This window comes from Oncorhynchus clarkii, chromosome 12 (genome assembly GCF_045791955.1).
Source record: "Oncorhynchus clarkii lewisi isolate Uvic-CL-2024 chromosome 12, UVic_Ocla_1.0, whole genome shotgun sequence".
NCBI classification, from domain to species: domain Eukaryota; kingdom Metazoa; phylum Chordata; class Actinopteri; order Salmoniformes; family Salmonidae; genus Oncorhynchus; species Oncorhynchus clarkii.
Window position 1 is genome coordinate 91,136,091 of NC_092158.1, and position 16,803 is coordinate 91,152,893.

Genomic DNA, 16,803 nt, shown 5'->3' on the forward strand with positions numbered 1-16,803 from the left:
AGTTCAAGCATGCCATCTTGACCCGCATCTCTCTCTCCCTCCCCCCATCTCTCTGGGAAGGCTGCTGCTCACTGTCATGTCCGGGGACCAGCATACTGTGTGTGTGTGTGTGTTGCTGCAGCAGCAGCAATCCCAGAAGCCATTAATAGAGGAACTGTCTAGTTTAATGGCCAGTAGATGCGGTCGCTACAGTGTTTCAGCTGAGGCCTGAAATGGCCCTTTCCCCTCGTCTGAGTTAGACTACCAGGAGGAAGGGAAAGACTGAGGGTAAGACCTGTAAAAGAGAGAACGTGTGGGAGGGGAGGGGGAGGGGGTGGAGATGGACAAAGGGGATGAAGGAATAGAGGAGAGGAGGAACGGGGGGGGGGATGATCCATAAAGGAATGTTGAGCTGTGATTAGACCTTGGTCTCTGTGCAACACCGGCCCATCACAAGAGAGCCAGCACGCTCCCCATCTGATTGGATCGAGAGCCAGCACTCTCCCCATCTGATTGGACCGACAGCCAGCACGCTCCCCATCTGATTGGACCGACAGCCAGTACGCTCCCCATCTGATTGGACCGACAGCCAGCACGCTCCCCATCTGATTGGACCGAGAGGCAGCACGCTCCCCATCTGATTGGACCGAGAGCCAGCACGCTCCCCATCTGATTGTTCCGAGAGCCAGCACGCTCCCCATCTGATTGGGCCGAGAGCCAGCACGCTCCCCATCTGATTGGACCGACAGCCAGCACGCTCCCCATCTGATTGGACCGACAGCCAGCACGCTCCCCATCTGATTGGACCGAGAGCCAGCACGCTCCCCATCTGATTGGACCGACAGCCAGCACGCTCCCCATCTGATTGGACCGAGAGCCAGCAAGCTCCCCATCTGATTGGACCGAGAGCCAGCACGCTCCCCATCTGATTGGGCCACACACACACACACTTTTGATATGTATTATCGGTTATGATTCCTGTTGTCATGTCTTTTTAAATTGCTGAGACCAATTTCCCATTGTGGGACAATGACGTCAACTACAACTACTATACATCTCCCACAGTCTGTCAGCCTAGGCCAGTCGGGTTCCTCTAAATTCTACAGATATATTAGCCCTGTGGTGGCAGCAGTCAACACTACAGATAATATATTAGCCCCATGGTAGTAGCAGTCAACACTACATAGAATATATTAGCCCTGTGGTAGTAGCAGTCAACACTACAGATAATATATTAGCCCTGTGGTAGTAGCAGTCAACACTACAGAGAATATATTAGCCCTGTGGTAGTAGCAGTCAACACTACATATAATATATTAGCCCTGTGGTAGTAGCAGTCAAAACTACAGAGAATACATTAGCCCTGTGGTAGAAGCAGTAAACACTACAGAGAATATATTAGCCCTGTGGTAGTAGCAGTCAACACTACATAGAATATATTAGCCCTGTGGTAGTAGCAGTCAACACTACAGAGAATATATTAGCCCTGTGGTGGCAGCAGTCAACACTACAGAGAATATATTAGCCCTGTGGTAATAGCAGTCAACACTACAGAGAATATATTAGCCCTGTGGTGGCAGCAGTCAACACTACAGATAATATATTAGCCCTGTGGTAGTAGCAGTCAACACTAATATATTAGCCCTGTGGTGGCAGCAGTCAACACTACAGAGAATATATTAGCCCGGTGGTGGCAGCAGTCAACACTACAGAGAATATATTAGCCCTGTGGTGGCAGCAGTCAACACTACAGATAATATATTAGCCCTGTGGTGGCAGCAGTCAACACTACAGAGAATATATTAGCCCGGTGGTGGCAGCAGTCAACACTACAGAGAATATATTAGCCCGGTGGTGGCAGCAGTCAACACTACAGAGAATATATTAGCCCGGTGGTGGCAGCAGTCAACACTACAGAGAATATATTAGCCCGGTGGTGGCAGCAGTCAACACTACAGAGAATATATTAGCCCTGTGGTGGCAGCAGTCAACACTACAGATAATATATTAGCCCTGTGGTGGCAGCAGTCAACACTACAGAGAATATATTAGCCCGGTGGTGGCAGCAGTCAACACTACAGAGAATATATTAGCCCTGTGGTGGCAGCAGTCAACACTACAGATAATATATTAGCCCTGTGGTGGCAGCAGTCAACACTACAGATAATATATTATGTCTGTGGTAGTTGCAGTCAACACTACAGAGAATATATTAGCCCTGTGGTAGCAGCAGTCAACACCACAGAGAATATATTAGCTCTGTGGTAGCAGCAGATATCGTTTCAACGATATGATCTCCTGATACTGTTTTATTTTTACAATACAGCCTATTGATGTCTGTTAATTATCACATATACCTGATATTCAATAAGCATGGAAAAGGGGGAATCTGATCTGCGTCTCATGCTGATCTGCACACTGTGGTCGTTCTGTCATTGTCACAATGTACAAAATCAACATTTTAAGCATTTCTTGGACAATTACTCTTTTGGATGGTAATTTATGAGAACGTTTTGTGGAAACATATTTTTCATTTCGCCCTGTTAAACAGACCAAAAAATTGGGAATCTGTATCGAACCCAAAAACCCTATATGGACGCTACTCTAACTACACGTACTGTGTTAGTAGCAGAACACACTGACTACAGGCTTCTCTTCAGGTTCCACTCACCTCGGAGACCGTAACCACAGTAACCCATCGTGGTTACCATGTCCTTTGACCCTCCTCATTCTAGAGATATTTTGGTGACAGTTGGTGACAGTTGATCTTCCACCTGCCTCACCAGAGCCTAGTAGTAGATATCAGCATGACGGCAGAGTGGAGGCGGGGCTGGGGGGATGTGGTTTCCTTACGCGTGTGTCTGTGTTCGGCATGCGTCACACCGTTGCTTTACTGAGTAGGGGAACGCAGGGGAAGCGAAAGCACTGACGAACTCACACACACACACACACACGTCTATGTGGTCAGCAGTATACCAGGTCAGATGGGTTATGTTAGATAGACTAGAGAATGTCATGTTGCTTCTGCTGGTTGTTGGGACAAGAGGACAGTATATTATTCCATCATTCTGGTCCATTCCACCCTAGAACATTCTATCAATCCTGGTCTAGTCCACCCTAGAACATTCTATCAATCCTGGCCTAGTTCACCCTAGAACATTCTATCAATCCTGGTCTAGTCCACCCTAGAACATTCTATCAATCCTGGCCTAGTTCACCCTAGAACATTCTGTTATTTCATCCTGGTCTAGTCCACCCTAGAACATTATCATGCTGGTCTAGTCCACCCTAGAACATTCTGTTCCATCATGCTGGTCTAGTCCACCCTAGAACATTCTGTTCCATCATGCTGGTCTAGTCCACCCTAGAACATTCTGTTCCATCATGCTGGTCTTGTCCACCCTAGAACATTCTGTTGCAGCATGCTGGTCTAGTCCACCCTAGAACATTATATCATGCTGGTCTAGTCCACCCTAGAACATTCTGTTCCATCATGCTGGTCTAGTCCACCCTAGAACATTATATCATGCTGGTCTAGTCCACCCTAGAACATTATATCATGCTGGGCTAGTCCACCCTAGAACATTATATCATTCTGGGCTAGTCCACCCTAGAACATTATATCATTCTGGGCTAGTCCACCCTAGAACATTATATCATTCTGGTCTAGTCCACCCTAGAACATTCTGTTCCATCATGCTGGTCTTGTCCACCCTAGAACATTATATCATTCTGGGCTAGTCCACCCTAGAACAATCTGTTTCATCATGCTGGTCTAGTCCACCCTAGAACATTCTGTTCCATCATGCTGGTCTAGTCCACCCTAGAACATTCTGTTCCATCATGCTGGTCTAGTCCACCCTAGAACATTCTGTTATGTCATGCTGGTCTAGTCCACCCTAGAACATTCTGTTCCATCATGCTGGTCTAGTCCACCCTAGAACATTCTGTTCCATCATGCTGGTCTAGTCCACCCTAGAACATTCTGTTCCATCATGCTGGTCTAGTCCATTCTAATTAATAACCACTTCTCAATGGATTCTACCTAATCAGTATTCTTCCCCTTCGGTATTGGTTTGGCCCATGTGATTTTGGTGCCGTGGTGGTCTGCTCTGCTCAGTGGTGGTGCTCTGCTCAGTGGTGGTGGTCTGCTCTGCTCAGTGGTGGTGGTGGTCTGCTCTGCTCAGTGGTGGTGGTCTGCTCTGCTCAGTGGTGGTGGTGGTCTGCTCTGCTCAGTGGTGGTCTGCTCAGTGGTGGTGGTGGTCTGCTCTGCTCAGTGGTGGTGGTCTGCTCTGCTCAGTGGTGGTGGTCTGCTCTGCTCAGTGGTGGTGGTCTGCTCTGCTCAGTGGCGCTGGTCTGCTCTGCTCAGTGGTGGTGCTCTGCTCAGTGGTGGTGGTCTGCTCTGCTCAGTGGCGGTGGTCTGCTCTGCTCAGTGGTGGTGGTCTGCTCTGCTCAGTGGTGGTGCTCTGCTCAGTGGTGGTGGTCTGCTCTGCTCAGTGGCGGTGGTCTGCTCTGCTCAGTGGCGGTGGTCTGACTGGACGCTTAAATGATTTTGTGGAAACGCTTCCATTAGGACTGTCTACACTGGTTTTACACTGCTTTAAACACAGTCTATGGGTTTAACACTGCTTTAAACACAGTCTATGGGGTTTACACTGCTTTAAACACAGTCTATGGGTTTTACACTGCTTTAAACACAGTCTATGGGTTTTACACTGCTTTAAACACAGTCTATGGGTTTTACACTGCTTTAAACACAGTCTATGGGTTTTACACTGCTTTAAACACAGTCTATGGGTTTTACACTGCTTTAAACACAGTCTATGGGTTTAAACACAGTCTATGGGTTTTACACTGGTTTAAACACAGTCTATGGGTTTAAACACAGTCTATGGGTTTTACACTACTTTATACACAGTCTATGGGTTTTACACTACTTTAAACACAGTCTATGGGTTTTACACTGCTTTAAACACAGTCTATGGGTTTAAACACAGTCTATGGGTTTTACACTACTTTATACACAGTCTATGGGTTTTACACTACTTTAAACACAGTCTATGGGTTTTACACTGCTTTAAACACAGTCTATGGGTTTAAACACAGTCTATGGGTTTTACACTGCTTTAAACACAGTCTATGGGTTTTACACTGCTTTAAACACAGTCTATGGGTTTTACACTGCTTTAAACACAGTCTATGGGTTTTACACTGCTTTAAACACAGTCTATGGGTTTTACACTGCTTTAAACACAGTCTATGGGTTTTACACTGCTTTAAACACAGTCTATGGGTTTTACACTGCTTTAAACACAGTCTATGGGTTTTACACTGCTTTAAACACAGTCTACACTGGTTTTACACTGCTTTAAACACAGTCTATGGGTTTTACACTGCTTTAAACACAGTCTATGGGTTTTACACTGCTTTAAACACAGTCTATGGGTTTTACACTGCTTTAAACACTGTCTATGGGTTTTACACTACTTTAAACACTGTCTATGGGTTTTACACTGCTTTAAACACTGAGTTTTGATACTCTCTCCCTCTCTCATTCTTACACAAGACTCTCACTCTTCATCATTCAATCTTTTTCTCTCGCTCTTTATTATTTTATTGTTGTTCGTAGATAATCACAGGACAGACGTGCAGCGTCTGTCTCACATTCAAATTCTCAAAGCTTTATTTGATTTGGCAGGTTGTCAACAAACTTGCGGCGTGACAGTTGATGGCAGTTACATTCAAATAAGACTTAAGTTGTTCTCAGGAAAGGAGAGAGACTGTCGTCATCTGATAATTAGCTGATGGTAATAATGACTTTGTTAACCATTTAGGAAGCAGAAATAGGCCTGTTTAAAACACCTCCTGTTTTAGCTCTTAGAAAGTATCAGTCGCTTATTCTGGAAACTATTTCTGTATATCAGTGTTCGTTCTATGTATGTCAATAGATCATCTCCATGACTGAAGCCTCGAGGTTGTAACCACAGCAGAAGTCTGGGGGGGGGGGGGGGGGTCTTTCCCCCCCATGTTGTGTATGAGTCACACAAGAGACTTGAACAGTTTCCGGTGACAGAGTGGAACCCCGAGTGGGATGATTAACATTGGAACTGAGTGATTTGTGACTTGGATGTGGTTGCCCACTTGCCCCTGGATCCTAATCTAAAGCCATGGTCTAACACTACCTAGTCCTTTTGGTAGTAGTTGCCCCCCCACTCTGGTTTCACAGCTCCTCACATGCCCCCACATGTTAGCCCAAAATAGAAAAGTCCCACAGGTGTAGTTGTGTGGGAGGAGGGGGGTTTCCCCTTAGAATAGAATGTGTTGTGATCTATGGCTCTTTAGGGGGGGGGGGGGGGGGGGGTCGTCTGTCTACTCCTCCCCTCGCCTTGTATCCTGCTGCTAGTGGTGCCTCTGGTTTCAGCCTCCTCCTGGGGGTTATGGCATCGTGCTAGTAGTGGTGCCTCTGGTTTCAGCCTCCTCCTGGGGGTTATGGCATTGTGGTAGTGGTACTTTTGTGGTTTCAGCCTCCTCCTGGGGGTTATGGCATCGTGCTAGTGGTACTTCTGTGGTTTCAGCCTTCTCCTGGGGTTATGGCATCGTGGTAGTGGTACTTCTGTGGTTTCGGCCTCCTCCTGGGAGTTATGGCATCGTGGTAGTGGTACCTCTGGTTTGAGCCTCCTCCTGGGGGTTATGGCATCGTGGTAGTGTTACCTCTGTTTTCAGCCTCCTCCTGGGGGTTAAGGCATCGTGGTAGTGGTATCTCTAGTTTCAGCCTCCTCCTGGGGGTTATGGCATCGTGCTAGTGTTACCTCTGGTTTCAGCCTCCTCCTGGGGGTTATGGCATCGTGGTAGTGGTGCCTCTGTCGTTTCAGCCTTCTCCTGGGGGTTATGGCATCGTGCTAGTAGTGGTACCTCTGTGGTTTCACAGCTGTTCTGTGTGCATGTGGTATTCTCAAGGCCACAGCTTGGTTTCTCTTTCTGTCTTTCTCGCTCTCCTTTCTTGCTTACACACCACACACACACACACACACACACACACACACACACACACACACACACACACACACACACACTTAGCCTAAACAGACACACACAAACACCTTCTGTTTGTTCTGTTCTGTGTCTGCTGCTTCCTGAGCAGCGTGTTACTCAGGGTTTCATTTATAGATGCTGTGTGTGTTTGTGTGTGTGTGTTTGTTCTGAGATCTCTGCATTTCCTGTTCAGTCCGGCGGGCGCAGGAAGCGAGTTTCGCCTCATTGCCTTGATTTTCAGGCAGCGCTGCGCGTGAGAGTCAGAGGTCAACACACTTGTCTTGTCTTCCTGTTTTAAGAGTTTTAAAAGGAGTCCTTGGCTTTTCACATCCACCCACACAACACTACTTTTGATTCACTTTTAATATGAATAGCATGACCTCTGTAGTAAGTGTGCTTGAACTCTGAATAACTGAACCAATCTGACATGTTCTCCCTCTCCCCTCTCCCCTCTCCTCTCCCAGGGGGAGTCTGTAAAGTATTTCCTGGATCATTTGGAAAAGCTGGGACAGCCGGTAAGTCCCACCCATCTCTTATGCATCTATACACTACTGCTGATGAAGTAACAGTCAGAATGAAAAGAGAAGTGAAGCCGTCCCCCTCTCTCTCCTCCCTCTGTGGTTCTATCCATCTCCCCACATATCTCCATCTCTCTCTGAGATGTCAGGGTGTGCTACCAGCGAAGGCCTGATCTCCTTCTGACTAAAGAGGGGGAAACCATCCCTCTCTCTCCTCCCTCTGTGGTTCTATCCATCTCCCCACATATCTCCATCTCTCTCTGAGATGTCAGGGTGTGCTACCAGCGAAGGCCTGATCTCCTTCTGACTAAAGAGGGTGAAACCATCCCTCTCTCTCCTCCCTCTGTGGTTCTATCCATCTCCTCACATATCTCCATCTCTCTCTGAGATGTCAGGGTGTGCTACCAGTGAAGGCCTGATCTCCTTCTGACTAAAGAGGGGGAAACCGACCTCTCTCTCTTTCATCTTTCTCAACTTTTCTCCCTGTTCTTCACGGGCAGTGCAGAGGAATGGAATGAGGAGTGTAACTCTGTATCTCTGGCTGGTATCCTGATGGTGACTTCACTGATGGCTTTTACAGTGCAGCCTGACCTTTGATGTCACAGCGTCTAGAATGTCAGGAATTCTCCTCTGGAATGGAACACATACATACATACATACATACATACATACATACATACATACATACATACATACATACATACATACATACATACATACATACCACACACACACACACACACACACACACACACACACACACACACACACACACACATACAACACACATACAACACACATACAACACACACAACACACACACACATACAACACACACACACATACAACACACACATACATACAACACACACACACACATACAACACACACACACACATACAACACACACACACATACACATACAACAAACACATACAACACACACATACAACAAACACATACAACACATACACAACACACACAACACATACACAACACACACACACACACAACACATACACAACACACACACACACACACAACACATACACAACACATACACACATACAACACACACACACATACAACACACAATACACATACAACACACACACACACACATACAACACACACACATACAACACACACATACATACAGCACACACACACACACATACAACACACACATACAACACACACACACACACACACACATACAACACACACATACACATACAACACACACATACATACAACACATACCACATACAACACACACACACATACAACACATACCACATACAACACATACAACACACACACACACATACAACACACACACACACATACAACACACACACATACATACAACACATACAACACATACACACATACAACACACACACACATACAACACACAATACACATACAATACACATACAACACATACAACACACACACACATACAACACACACACACATACAACACACACACACATACAACACATACAAGTTTGTAATGATCTCCTTCCTTCAGTTTGTAATGATCTCCTTCCTTCAGTTTGTAAAGATCTCCTTCCTTCCTTCCTTCAGTTTGTAAAGATCTCCTTCCTTCCTTCCTTCAGTTTAAAGATCTCCTTCCTTCCTTCAGTTTAAAGATCTCTTTCCTTCCTTCCTTCCTTCCTTCAGTTTAAAGATCTCCTTCCTTCCTTCCTTCAGTTTAAAGATCTCCTTCCTTCCTTCCTTCAGTTTAAAGATCTCCTTCCTTCCTTCCTTCAGTTTAAAGATCTCTTTCCTTCCTTCAGTTTAAAGATCTCTTTCCTTCCTTCCTTCCTTCCTTCCTTCAGTTTAAAGATCTCCTTCCTTCCTTCCTTCAGTTTAAAGATCTCCTTCCTTCCTTCAGTTTAAAGATCTCCTTCCTTCCTTCCTTCAGTTTAAAGATCTCTTTCCTTCCTTCAGTTTAAAGATCTCCTTCCTTCCTTCCTTCCTTCCTTCAGTTTAAAGATCTCTTTCCTTCCTTCCTTCTTTCCTTCCTTCCTTCCTTCAGTTTAAAGATCTCTTTCCTTCCTTCCTTCAGTTTGTAAAGATCTTGTTTTATGTCCAATTTGTTCTCATGTTTTCTTTTTGGTCTTGTCTCATTCGTTCCTTCTGCGCTGTATGCACCTTCCCATTTACACACACACACCAAGCCCCTCCCCCTGTCACTCACACACCAAGCCCCTCCCCCTGTCACTCACACACCAAGCCCCTCCCCCTGTCACTCACACACCAAGCATCCTCCCCCTGTCACTCACACACCAAGCATCCTCCCCCTCACACACCAAGCCCCTCCCCCTGTCACACACACACCAAGCCCCTCCCCCTGTCACTCACACACCAAGCCCCTCCCCCTGTCACTCACGACAACGAAGATGAGAGATCAATTCTCTGACAAGCGGTTTCCCCTCCCTATTTCCATTTGAGGTTTGGTCCAACAGAATGGGTCATATGGACACCACAACACATGGAGACATTATTATACTGCAATAGAGGAGAAGTTAACATTTTCTAATGAAACCCTGTTTATGTCTCAACTCCTCAGATTGAGAGCAGAGCAGACACTACTACAACAGGAGTATCAATGAACATGGATTCTGGATAATTAATTCTCAGTTTGTCTCGCGCTGCATTCGGGTACTACTAGCAGCATCTTAACCAGACTGTTATATAATACCGCTAGCAGCATCTTAACCAGACTGTTATATAATACCGCTAGCAGCATCTTAACCAGACTGTTATATAATACCGCTAGCAGCATCTTAACCAGACTGTTATATAATACCGCTAGCAGCATCTTAACCAGACTGTTATACTAGCTGTCTAGTCTGTTATACTAGCTGTCTAGTCTGTTATATAATACTACTAGCAGCATCTTAACCAGACTGTTATACTAGCTGTCTAGTCTGTTATACTAGCTGTCTAGTCTGTTATACTAGCTGTCTAGTCTGTTATATAATACCACTAGCAGCATCTTAGCCAGACTGTTATACTAGCTGTCTAGTCTGTTATACTAGCTGTCTAGTCTGTTATATAATACCGCTAGCAGCATCTTAACCAGACTGTTATACTAGCTGTCTAGTCTGTTATACTAGCTGTCTAGTCTGTTATACTAGCTGTCTAGTCTGTTATACTAGCTGTCTAGTCTGTTATACTAGCTGTCTGGTCTGTTATACTAGCTGTCTGGTCTGTTATACTAGCTGTCTAGTCTGTTATACTAGCTGTCTAGTCTGTTATATAATACCGCTAGCAGCATCTTAACCAGACTGTTATACTAGCTGTCTAGTCTGTTATACTAGCTCTCTAGTCTGTTATACTAGCTGTCTAGTCTGTTATATAATACCGCTAGCAGCATCTTAACCAGACTGTTATACTAGCTGTCTAGTCTGTTATACTGGCTGTCTAGTCTGTTATACTAGCTGTCTAGTCTGTTATATAATACCGCTAGCAGCATCTTAACCAGACTGTTATACTAGCTGTCTAGTCTGTTATATAATACCGCTAGCAGCATCTTAACCAGACTGTTATACTAGCTGTCTAGTCTGTTATACTAGCTGTCTAGTCTGTTATACTAGCTGTCTAGTCTGTTATATAATACCGCTAGCAGCATCTTAACCAGACTGTTATACTAGCTGTCTAGTCTGTTATACTAGCTGTCTAGTCTGTTATACTAGCTGTCTAGTCTGTTATATAATACCGCTAGCAGCATCTTAACCAGACTGTTATACTAGCTGTCTAGTCTGTTATATAATACCGCTAGCAGCATCTTAACCAGACTGTTATACTAGCTGTCTAGTCTGTTATATAATACCGCTAGCAGCATCTTAACCAGACTGTTATGCTAGCTGTCTAGTCTGTTATATAATACCGCTAGCAGCATCTTAACCAGACTGTTATACTAGCTGTCTAGTCTGTTATATAATACCGCTAGCAGCATCTTAACCAGACTGTTATACTAGCTGTCTAGTCTGTTATATAATACCGCTAGCAGCATCTTAACCAGACTGTTATACTAGCTGTCTGGTCTGTTATACTAGCTGTCTAGTCTGTTATACTAGCTGTCTGGTCTGTTATACTAGCTGTCTAGTCTGTTATATAATACCGCTAGCAGCATCTTAGCCAGACTGTTATACTAGCTGTCTAGTCTGTTATACTAGCTGTCTAGTCTGTTATACTAGCTGTCTAGTCTGTTATATAATACCGCTAGCAGCATCTTAACCAGACTGTTATACTAGCTGTCTAGTCTGTTATATAATACCGCTAGCAGCATCTTAACCAGACTGTTATACTAGCTGTCTAGTCTGTTATACTAGCTGTCTGGTCTGTTATACTAGCTGTCTAGTCTGTTATATAATACCACTAGCAGCATCTTAACCAGACTGTTATACTAGCTGTCTAGTCTGTTATACTAGCTGTCTAGTCTGTTATACTAGCTGTCTAGTCTGTTATATAATACCACTAGCAGCATCTTAACCAGACTGTTATACTAGCTGTCTAGTCTGTTATACTAGCTGTCTAGTCTGTTATACTAGCTGTCTAGTCTGTTATACTAGCTGTCTAGTCTGTTATACTAGCTGTCTAGTCTGTTATACTAGCTGTCTGGTCTATTATACTAGCTGTCTGGTCTGTTATACTAGCTGTCTGGTCTGTTATACTAGCTGTCTAGTCTGTTATATAATACCGCTAGCAGCATCTTAGCCAGACTGTTATACTAGCTGTCTAGTCTGTTATACTAGCTGTCTAGTCTGTTATATAATACCGCTAGCAGCATCTTAACCCGACTGTTATACTAGCTGTCTAGTCTGTTATACTAGCTGTCTAGTCTGTTATACTAGCTGTCTGGTCTGTTATACTAGCTGTCTAGTCTGTTATATAATACCGCTAGCAGCATCTTAGCCAGACTGTTATACTAGCTGTCTAGTCTGTTATACTAGCTGTCTAGTCTGTTATACTAGCTGTCTAGTCTGTTATACTAGCTGTCTAGTCTGTTATACTAGCTGTCTAGTCTGTTATACTAGCTGTCTAGTCTGTTATACTAGCTGTCTAGTCTGTTATACTAGCTGTCTAGTCTGTTATACTAGCTGTCTAGTCTGTTATATAATACCACTAGCAGCATCTTAACCAGACTGTTATACTAGCTGTCTAGTCTGTTATACTAGCTGTCTGGTCTGTTATACTAGCTGTCTAGTCTGTTATATAATACCGCTAGCAGCATCTTAGCCAGACTGTTATACTAGCTGTCTAGTCTGTTATACTAGCTGTCTAGTCTGTTATACTAGCTGTCTAGTCTGTTATACTAGCTGTCTAGTCTGTTATACTAGCTGTCTAGTCTGTTATACTAGCTGTCTGGTCTGTTATACTAGCTGTCTAGTCTGTTATATAATACCACTAGCATCATCTTAGCCAGACTGTTATACTAGCTGTCTAGTCTGTTATACTAGCTGTCTAGTCTGTTATACTAGCTGTCTAGTCTGTTATATAATACCGCTAGCAGCATCTTAACCAGTCTGTTATACTAGCTGTCTAGTCTGTTATACTAGCTGTCTAGTCTGTTATACTAGCTGTCTAGTCTGTTATATAATACCGCTAGCAGCATCGTAACCAGACTGTTATACTAGCTGTCTTGTCTGTTATACTAGCTGTCTAGTCTGTTATACTGGCTGTCTAGTCTGTTATATAATACCGCTAGCAGCATCTTAACCAGACTGTTATACTAGCTGTCTAGTCTGTTATACTAGCTGTCTAGTCTGTTATACTAGCTGTCTAGTCTGTTATATAATACTACTAGCAGCATCTTAACCAGACTGTTATACTAGCTGTCTAGTCTGTTATACTAGCTGTCTAGTCTGTTATATAATACCGCTAGCAGCATCTTAGCCAGACTGTTATACTAGCTGTCTAGTCTGTTATACTAGCTGTCTAGTCTGTTATACTAGCTGTCTAGTCTGTTATATAATACCGCTAGCAGCATCGTAACCAGACTGTTATACTAGCTGTCTAGTCTGTTATACTAGCTGTCTAGTCTGTTATACTGGCTGTCTAGTCTGTTATATAATACCGCTAGCAGCATCTTAACCAGACTGTTATACTAGCTGTCTAGTCTGTTATATAATACCGCTAGCAGCATCTTAACCAGACTGTTATACTAGCTGTCTAGTCTGTTATACTGGCTGTCTAGTCTGTTATATAATACCGCTAGCAGCATCTTAACCAGACTGTTATACTAGCTGTCTAGTCTGTTATACTAGCTGTCTAGTCTGTTATACTAGCTGTCTAGTCTGTTATATAATACCGCTAGCAGCATCTTAGCCAGACTGTTATACTAGCTGTCTAGTCTGTTATACTAGCTGTCTAGTCTGTTATACTAGCTGTCTAGTCTGTTATACTAGCTGTCTAGTCTGTTATACTAGCTGTCTGGTCTGTTATACTAGCTGTCTAGTCTGTTATATAATACTACTAGCAGCATCTTAACCAGACTGTTATACTAGCTGTCTAGTCTGTTATACTAGCTGTCTAGTCTGTTATACTAGCTGTCTAGTCTGTTATACTAGCTGTCTAGTCTGTTATATAATACTACTAGCAGCATCTTAACCAGACTGTTATACTAGCTGTCTAGTCTGTTATACTAGCTGTCTAGTCTGTTATACTAGCTGTCTAGTCTGTTATACTAGCTGTCTGGTCTGTTATACTAGCTGTCTAGTCTGTTATATAATACCGCTAGCAGCATCTTAACCAGACTGTTATACTAGCTGTCTAGTCTGTTATACTAGCTGTCTAGTCTGTTATACTAGCTGTCTAGTCTGTTATACTAGCTGTCTAGTCTGTTATATAATACCGCTAGCAGCATCTTAGCCAGACTGTTATACTAGCTGTCTAGTCTGTTATACTAGCTGTCTAGTCTGTTATACTAGCTGTCTAGTCTGTTATACTAGCTGTCTAGTCTGTTATACTGGCTGTCTAGTCTGTTATATAATACCGCTAGCAGCATCTTAACCAGACTGTTATACTAGCTGTCTAGTCTGTTATACTAGCTGTCTAGTCTGTTATACTAGCTGTCTAGTCTGTTATATAATACCGCTAGCAGCATCTTAGCCAGACTGTTATACTAGCTGTCTAGTCTGTTATACTAGCTGTCTAGTCTGTTATACTAGCTGTCTAGTCTGTTATACTAGCTGTCTGGTCTGTTATACTAGCTGTCTAGTCTGTTATACTAGCTGTCTAGTCTGTTATACTAGCTGTCTAGTCTGTTATACTAGCTGTCTAGTCTGTTATACTAGCTGTCTAGTCTGTTATACTAGCTGTCTAGTCTGTTATATAATACCGCTAGCAGCATCTTAGCCAGACTGTTATACTAGCTGTCTAGTCTGTTATACTAGCTGTCTAGTCTGTTATACTAGCTGTCTAGTCTGTTATACTAGCTGTCTAGTCTGTTATACTAGCTGTCTAGTCTGTTATACTAGCTGTCTAGTCTGTTATACTGGCTGTCTGGTCTGTTATACTAGCTGTCTAGTCTGTTATACTAGCTGTCTGGTCTGTTATACCAGCTGTCTGGTCTGTTATACCAGCTGTCTGGTCTGTTATACCAGCTGTCTGGTCTGTTATACTAGCTGTCTGGTCTGTTATACTAGCTGTCTGGTCTGTTATACTAGCTGTCTGGTCTGTTATACTAGCTGTCTGGTCTGTTATACTAGCTGTCTGGTCTGTTATACTAGCTGTCTGGTCTGTTATACTAGCTGTCTGGTCTGTTATACTAGCTGTCTAGTCTGTGTTTTATAAATGTTCAATAAGCATAAAACACAGTTTATATAAGGAATTGTCAACTCGTTCTCTTTCTGATAAATCAGGTAGGACACTTGATTTCAACATCTGAACAAAGTGGACAGGAGAGCATGCTGCTCAAACAGCTGGAGATGTACAGAAGGGTGTGTTCATCACAATCTGTTCTACCTGGTTAGCTAGCAGATCTCTCTCATTCACTCACTCTCTCCGACTCAGCAGGATATCCTGTTAGCTTGTAAGTCTACGAAAGGCATCCGTTAGTACCACCCTTCTCCATCCATCACTCTCCCATTCACTCGTTCTCTCTCTCATTCACTCGTTCTCTCTCTCATTCACTCGTTCTCTCTCTCATTCACTCGTTCTCTCTCTCGTTCTCTCCTCCAGGACTACCTACCGACTCAGCAGGATATTCTCCTGGCCCGTAAGCCCACTAAAGGTATCCACGAGTACGACTTTGAGATCAAGAACGTTCCATTTAAGATGGTGGACGTTGGGGGTCAAAGGTCGGAGAGACGGAGATGGTTCGAGTGTTTTGACTCTGTCACCTCCATCCTCTTCCTCGTCTCCTCTTCAGAGTATGACCAGGTGGGTTTACACACACACACACACACACACACGTTTCTGTCCTTGTGAATGAAATTAAATGACCAAGAATTTGGATGTATGCACAAACACTCTCTTAAATCAGCACACACACACACCTGTCTTTGAACGTTATATACAATTAAATATCATTTGTATTTCACACACACACACACCCTACTCCCCTAACCTCTTAACCCCCCCCCCCCCCCAGGTCTTGATGGAGGACCGTCAAACCAACCGTCTCAGCGAATCCCTCAACATCTTCGAGACGATCGTCAACAATCGTGTTTTCTCCAACGTCTCCATCATCCTGTTCCTCAACAAGACAGACCTTCTGGAGGACAAGGTGCGCTCCGTCCCCATCAAGGACTATTTCCCAGAGTACCCCGGGGAGCCACACAGCCTGGCCGACGTACAGAGGTTCCTAGTGGACTGTTTCCGGGGGAAGAGGAGGGACGTGACGCAGAAGCCCCTGTACCACCACTTCACCACAGCCATCAACACGGAGAACATTCGCCTGGTGTTCCGAGACGTCAAGGACACCATCCTCCACGACAACCTAAAGCAGCTGATGCTGCAGTGATCGCAGGGGGGTTATGACCTTTTTCAAGTCACCTTTTGGCCTTTAACCCCCCCCCCCCGTCCCCCCCTGTGACTCCTCACTGTGACCCACTGACTTGCCGTGATTGCAGGGTGATGAACAGAGAGCAGAAGAGTTGTTGTGTTACACTGTGTCACTGCCTTTTGAGTCACCTTTTGGCCCTTGACCTTTAACCCCTGCGAGCCCTCACCTTGACCCCTGATCTCCAGTCACCTCTGGTGCGGGCTGTCACCTATGACCCTTGACCCCTGATCTCCAGTCACCTCTGGTGCA

The 16,803-nt window shown here is 44.2% G+C and overlaps 1 protein-coding gene across 1 annotated transcript in view; it reads left to right on the plus strand.

Annotated features, from left to right (window-relative positions):
- Window positions 1–16,525, plus strand: part of LOC139421651 (guanine nucleotide-binding protein subunit alpha-13) — a 34,548-nt gene extending 18,023 nt beyond the window's left edge. The window contains exons 3-5 of the mRNA XM_071172737.1: window positions 7,476–7,526; window positions 15,729–15,929; window positions 16,141–16,525. Of these exons, the coding sequence (XP_071028838.1) occupies window positions 7,476–7,526; window positions 15,729–15,929; window positions 16,141–16,512 (624 nt within the window). The 3' untranslated portion in view covers window positions 16,513–16,525. The remainder of the gene's footprint in view (window positions 1–7,475; window positions 7,527–15,728; window positions 15,930–16,140) is intronic.
- Window positions 16,526–16,803: the final 278 nt, after the last annotated feature.